Source organism: Stigmatopora argus, chromosome 15 (assembly GCF_051989625.1).
Source record: "Stigmatopora argus isolate UIUO_Sarg chromosome 15, RoL_Sarg_1.0, whole genome shotgun sequence".
NCBI lineage: Eukaryota > Metazoa > Chordata > Actinopteri > Syngnathiformes > Syngnathidae > Stigmatopora > Stigmatopora argus.
In genome coordinates this window covers 16280048-16287663 of record NC_135401.1, presented here as the reverse complement: position 1 = coordinate 16287663, position 7616 = coordinate 16280048, and the positions used below count along the sequence as shown (strand labels likewise).

Genomic DNA, 7616 nt, shown 5'->3' with positions numbered 1-7616 from the left:
CTTGGATCTGGTTCGAAGCTCATCCTCGTCCCTAGTCTCAAGATTCATAATCGCCGTGTTTTTCTCCTGCTTTTTCCCTCCGAATAGACAAACTACGGCGCTACTTCGACGACAGCTGCTGTCGACGCGCCGTAAATGTTTTTGTGTTATTTAGCAACATTTCACCGCATCAACCTATAGGCTTTTCAGCCACTTATTGCGCAGCTTCCGTGCAGCCTCCTTTCTTTTACACGGGTTTCTACTCATTTTTGTGCTGTGTAGCATTTATATCCGTATCGGTTGTTTATTATTGCGAGGTGATGCGAAGCATATTTCATTAGACTAAATAACTAACGCCCCCAAAAACAACCACTGGGCCATGTACAGTATCTCTAATATCCTCGAGGGATGTGGCCTACAATTTTATTTTATTTTCATTCGTTTTGCCTGCAGAAAATTGCGAGGCGTCCAATCCTGGCAGTGTTCAATTAACATTACTTTTTTTTTGTTAATGTAAGATGAAGCCCGTCACGGCAAGCAAGAATTCAAGCAATACGATGCACAGTCAACACAAAAACCTTAAAATAGCTTTTTTTTCACTAAATTGAAGTCATTGTGGGATAATACAAGATGCATATGATATGGTAAAGTGACTCAAATGCCACTCCGTATCCTTAAGACTATGAGGACGTTAATGGGCATATTCATTTTTTTAAGGTGTGTCCTATTTAAATAAAAAAGAAAATTATTTTTACATGGTGGCATAACGTTGTATATACGGCTCGTTGTTTGCAGTTAAATCAGACATCTTGAGGTTCTTTCAGGTGTTTTAATATTTAATCAACAATCACATATGGACTGACTTTTTTTCTCCATAAAATCGGATGCATACACTTAAATGTCATGTACCGACTATCTGCCAGCGATCTCAGATAAATTCCACTTTTTTATCTGAGTAAAATCAACTTCACCACTGATATCAAAATTACAATATGAATATAAAGGCGTATAACGTAGACATAAACTGTCAGTACAGACATTGGACATTTGCGGCTTATATCTCTTAACATTCAAATTTAAATAAAATATAAATAGACGACGCATAAGACAACAGGAATATTTACATTTGTGCAACACATTCACCAACAGGTCTAATCCTGTGAAACGCGCTCGTGCGGTGTCCTTTTCGTTAAAGTCAGTCTTAGTCAACTTCATTTTGGGGCTCCTTGGTTTGCCACTTCCTTTGCCTTATTAGATTGGTTCGATATCTGAGCATTCTCTGATTCCTTCGATGACGACCTTTTCTGTCTCCTCCATTTAGCACGTCTGTTTTTGAACCACACCTGATAAGAAAGCACAACTTCATTTTATATATATATATATATATATATATATATATATATATATATATATATATATATATATATATATATATATATATATATATATATATATATATATATATATGTGTGTGTGTTAATTATTTTTTAAATTACTATTATCCATTTGCCTAGATCAATTGTAATCAATTCTTATGATAAAAAACGTAAATAATCCACAGTTGTATTAATAAATTCTAATGTAAACGCACGAAGTACTTCGAAAAAATAGTCTACACGTGAAAATCTTTCTTCTGACCTCGACTTTTTCCTCTCGGAGATGGACCTTGCGAGCTAGTTCTTCCCTGGTGCCTATGTCGGGGTATTTGGTCTCACTGAAGAGGCTTTCCAGAGCGTCCAGCTGCTCGTCGGTGAAAATAGTTCTGTGCCGCCGCTTCCTGCGACAGTGCAGCTGGTTGAGGAGTTGCAGCTCAGTCCGCGAAAAACTGGCCATATTGACGTACGGCGACATGTGGTGCGGCACTGGCGAGACCAACACTGAGCCCGTACTGTCATAGCCTGAATGGCAAAAACACTTGTGAAACTGGTTAAACATGTTAACGTCGTTACAGAAATTTTAGGGACGAAAATGTCAAATCGTCAAAAAGGTGACATGGTAAGATAGCTTATTAAAAAGAAACAAACACGAGGGGTAACTTGGGGGAAAATGTTATTTATAACAATAATAATAATAATATTTATTATTATTATTATTACTATTATTATTGTTATTATTATTATTACTATTATTATTGTTATTATTGTTGTTGTTAGTATTATTGAAATAATAATGATAATAATAGTATTAATAATAATAATAAATGCAATTTAACACATCAGGTTAACCCTTGGTCCCTTGAATCCAGTAATCTTGTAAAAGAATAACCCAATTTAAGTCGTCTCTTTGTTTCATTATTTCATTCAGTCAAAAAGACTGTTGGTCACGTTTTGATCTAGTTATCTTATTCAAAGTAATTCAAATTGAGTTAGTCCTAGCAACACGAACGTATGAAATATCAAAAATATGTAAACGTCGTATTTTTAAATTACTATTGCACAAACCCAAAGTATTTTCCACAAATCTTGGGAACGAAAAACGTTTCAAAGAGAATGTACGAAGGTTAAACTGAAAACATATTATATCGACACATTGCAGAGTTGCGGATCTCTTACCTGACGTGATGCAGGGGCATTGCTGAGAGCTGAGGCCATGCACTGCACCGCAACATGACAGCCCCCCGGTACCGTGAACCTGGAGCTGTCCATAATAATAACCGTTATATCCCACTCTGGTTCCGTTCATAGACTGAACTCCAGGACCAGCAGGGGAGCACGTAGCAGCGTACAATCCATTGTAGTCGGTACAAATCGAGTCATTCAAGTACCCAGGCAGCACGACTTGGCCGCTCCGGTGGAGCAGCAGCGGCTCCTTACAACGCGGCCGTCCAGACAGGATACTGTCGATGCTGAACATCTCAGCTGGCATCAAACAAGATACGGGGAGGTGAAGATAGAGACAATGTTTTGGCAAATTAAATCAAAAACTAGGTTTATTTTATTTTGATTTCCCAGGATGGGAAAAAACTCCTACAACTGGGCCATGAAGGAACTTATCCCCTTGCATTCGCGAGGCAGTGATGTGGAGAAAGCAGACTGTTGCTTTTCATGGAGCCAACTGTGACAAGAGCAGACTAGGTGTGACGTCACGTAGGAGCGACGTTCGCTGCAGCGTATGAACACTGCCGTTTGGTGCGAACCTACTAGTACAGTGTATTTACAAATAATTCAATGAATGTTATCTTGTCTTAGAATTTTTAAAGGCATCACGATGTCATAATGTATTCTAAACAAATAAATAGTCATCAAATTACTTTCTGAAATGTTTCATTGACTTTGGGACACGGTTGCTCTAGTTCTCGAGAAAGCTCTATAGTATACAATTTGAAAGGTATAATTTTCCTCTGTTTTCACTGAGCAATTCCATAGAAAGAAATAGGCAACAGCACTTAAAAGCTAAATGAGCTCTAATTACTTCTCTTTGTGATCATTTGTGATCAGCGCACTTCCACTTCAGATAGAGATTACGTACATTCAAGGTTCAGCTCTTTCTAATTCCTTCTCGCCTCTCTGCAGTTAGTCCCACTGGACAGAAGCAGAATATTTGCCCCCAACAAACAGATAATGCCATACTTTTAGCTATTAATATTATAGCTTATTTATCTTTATTTCTTAAGTTTAATCAATATTGACTGAAGTGATGGCATGTATCAGTGTGTTTGCATATGTGCGCATGCTTGAAATGTTTAAAGTTGTCTGGGGAGGGCATACACTCATTCATTTTTTAAACCGATTTTCCCCACAGGGGTTGTGTGTGTGTGTGTGGGGGGGGGGGGGGGGGGGTGCTAGAGCCTATGCCATCTGAATTTGGGCTGGAGGCGGGGGACACCCTGAATTGGTGGCCGGCCAATTGCAGGCCACAAGGAGATGGACAACTTTACAATTCACAGTGTTCAACCAGCCTACCCTACATGTTTTTAAAATGTTGGTTTGAATTGAAATGAATGCTTGCCAACTCCGTTCTGACCTTACACATCTTTTTTTGTTATTTTATTAAATTAAATAGTAGGAAGAGAAAAAAACAACAACTTTTTAAACAAGACTTCTCGACTTGTGCCCCACGGACGCGACTCAAAGGCATGAGTGCCTATTTAACATGGACGTCACAGCTCTAGGGGAGGGGTGGAAACGCAAGGTCAAAAGTCAGGAAGCCTTGTGAAGTGTCTGTGGTGGATGCAGGTGCGGTTCCCAGACTAGATTCCCAGCACTGCAAGGAGTTCTGGATCCTCTTTGTTTAGACTTCCAGGAGCAAAGTTTAGTAGAAATGCCAGACATCAGGAATGTTATGAATCAGCATGCTGATGAAAGATAGATCCACACAACTAAGGAACGAATGAATCAATATTTACAAAAAATAGTATTTATTGAAGAAAAAGAGCATGGACGAACGCTAGTATCGAAGGAAAACAAAGGCACGACCGCGTTGGCAAATAGAACTAAGGATCGAAACGTACAACAAATCAGCACGACCGAGTCGGCGAATAAACGAAGGTTAAAACACAAAATACAAACGTCAAAATTCTCATTGCGAACTGTTGGGCTAGCAGTGGTAAGCAAGGGCAAGACACGCAATACTCCAACAATCCGCTGGTGTTGGCAGGTGTTCTTAAATATCGGATGCATCAATCTTCTGCAGGTGTGTTGAGCCCGCCCCGCCTCGCTGAAAAGAAATATGTCAGTGTGGGCAGCAAAACATGAAAAGGAAACCTTGGCGGTGATAAGAGAGTTGTTCTGCGAGGCTCCAACTGGGAATAAATGTGGCCGCAATAATGTTACCAGGACAATTTCAAAATAAAAAACGGGTACAGGAAATGCATTTATGTTCAGGGGGATTTCTTAACTTGGAGCGTGTGTTCGTTTGTTGGGGCATAACAAAGGATTTCATAATCTGACAATTTCGTACCCAGAGGCATTCATAAGTAGAGGCACTACTCTAAATGAGAACTAAGTTACGTTACTTATTTATTCAAGTTAAAATGAAGCCAAAATTAATGGATAATTCCATAAAAAATAATACTTTATTATAACTGCACTGTTGCAACTATAAAACGTGTGTTTATTTAAATAATGGTTCTGAATATGAAACAAAAAAAATCAGGTGACAAGTTCAAAGTTTATTCAAACAGAGGAGCCTCTCCAGATTCTGATTAATGGTACATTGGAAGCAACAATTAGGTGCATACTGCCTATTCTGTCCTCAGTGTGTTTGGGGGTTAACAAATCAACAGATATTGAACAAACATGCTCCCAAAACAGAGCAGAGACTGTAGTTATGCTGAACTGGCTTTAGTGTTGTTGTTTCTTCTAAATGTTCAGACTTACTAACTTGTTGGCAAAGAGGGTAGAAATCATTAAAAACCAAGAGTCAATCAATACCTTTCAACATCTCCATTGGAAATGTTAATGTGTCTATTAAACAGACAAAATGCACGTTGCCCTCAGTCTTGTGAATATGTATACAAGACAATTTTGGTGCAACAACATATACGCACTTGTGCCTGCACAAGCGGTAGCATTTTTTTTAAACTGAAAATTACAAAACATTGTGTCAACAAAGAGAGATAATCCCATGATTTTACAAAGTGTAGCACACTTCACTTTGTGTAACAACGAGCTGCATTTATATAGATACCACAAATCTGCAAGAAAATGCTCATGTAGTATATGAAGTATACATAAATACAATTTACGAGTTCTCTGTTTCCGTTATGAACTGAAGTCGACATGTGACCACTTTCCCAGTGTATTTTAGCGTATTGAACCAATTACACTAAAGCGCCAAAGGAGGGTGACAAATCATTACTAATACAAGCGGCAATAAATGGACACGATACTGATCCCCCACCCACCATGTGCTTGAGTTGTGTACACTTGCAAATGGTTGCTGAAAATAATCGATCATCAAATTCGTATGCAACAAATTGATTTTCATCAATTTTAAGGAGTTGTTGCAGCCTTAATGTAGTACATATACTAGAGTAATACCTTCAGATATGAACTTAATGCGTTCCAGGATCAAGCTCATACGTGAATTTAGTTGTCTGTCAAATAAATGTTTCCCATAGAAATGAACTAAATAGAGATTAATCCGTTTCCACCCTCTGAAAAAACGCACAAAAATGGCTATTACAATGGAAAAACATCTTTTTATTTGTTCTAATTCACCACCTACCCACAAAGTAACAAATACCTATCTCGTGGCTATGATCTTCAAAACTAAAATGTCACATTATTCAGTACAGACAGACGGTAGCGTCTTAACGTGGATGAGAGAGAGAGAAAGGACAGGAGAGTGACTTGACGGCAATGCGCTCGTAACATAATAAACTTTAAATTTAACTAAAATGAATTTAGATTACTATACACTCAATTAAAAATAACTTTTAATCTTAGTTACACTAAAATTAAACCTTTTTGTGCGATAACCGAGGCAAAGGTGTTAATGTATTCCAGTGTGGTTTCCGAGTCGGAACTTGCTGCAGGAGTGTATCCCAGTTCTCCCACACTAAGCGGTCGAGTGAATCCCAGTTCTCCTGCTTAGTGTTTACAGACCTGCCAACCTCCTTCGATCACATTTCCGGAGTATTTCCGCAGTGAATGCGATTGACGCAATAGCAATATAAAATGTAAAAAAAAATAAGCGTAGGACAATTTCAATCAAATAGTTATTATCAAGTTTTTACATTAATTGAAATATTGTGGTTTTGCAAACTATTGAAAAAGTACAGTATAATGAAAATAAGTATCTTTGTGTTTGGGACCTTCTACTTGCGTTTTACAGTCAGTAAATCCAACGTGTCACGCTGAAGTCGCACTTGCATGTTGTGCAATTTGCAAATGTCGGTCCTTTTGGAGACGATTGCCACGCTGAAGTCGCACAAGACGAATCATTCGTCAGAACTTGTAACTAAGATGATTCACAATGCACTTGTGTTACCGAATTCTTTCGGTTTACAGTGCAGTTGAATTAAGATGGCGGAAGGCCTAGCAATCGTGTGAATTTCGAGGCTTTTTAATTGATAATTTGGTACTTTTCAGAAATGGTTGCTTCAAAAAAAAATTAAGTGCACATTTTTGGGGATTTACGGAGTTTAGGGAGGTTGCGTTGCATTTCTGGAGAAACTCCTGAAATTCTGCAGTAGTTGGCAGCCCTGTTTATCTTTTATCCATATTAAAATTAGGCTCTCCATCTCGTTATGTCAGTGCGCAGCTTGGAATTGAAGGTTAGTCTTTTGGAAGGCTTTATTGCAAGTTTGGCCAACTCTGGTCCTCGAGGCCCCTATCCGGTTTATTTTCCATATCTCCCTCCACCAACCCACCTGAATCAAATAATCGGGATCAGTATCAAGCTTCTGGGCAGCTTGATTCCATCATTTGATTCACGTGTGGGAGAGGAGGGAGATATGGAAGGACCGGAGTTGGCCACCCCTGCTTTATTGAATTGAAATGAATTGAATGGAACCAACCTACTTTACATGTTTTTAGGATGTTGAATTGAATTGAAATGAATGCTTTCATTGTCATTATCAAGTATAATCTGATTTAAAGCTTTCACCACATAGTGCACAAATAACAGCAGACAGATAAATAAATAATCAATAAAGAATAAATGAATAAATAAGTACCGTATTTTTACAACTA

The 7616-nt window shown here is 38.3% G+C and overlaps 1 protein-coding gene across 1 annotated transcript; it reads right to left on the bottom strand.

Moving 5' to 3' along the window:
* Positions 1-879: 879 nt before the first annotated feature.
* gsc (goosecoid) lies at positions 880-2962 on the bottom strand. Its single transcript, XM_077621585.1, has 3 exons — positions 2532-2962; positions 1618-1877; positions 880-1322 (listed from the first exon to the last, which is right to left on the bottom strand). Exons 1-3 carry the CDS (start codon positions 2842-2844, stop codon positions 1191-1193), a joined length of 705 nt encoding a protein of 234 aa, XP_077477711.1. The 5' UTR covers positions 2845-2962; the 3' UTR covers positions 880-1190.
* Positions 2963-7616: the final 4654 nt, after the last annotated feature.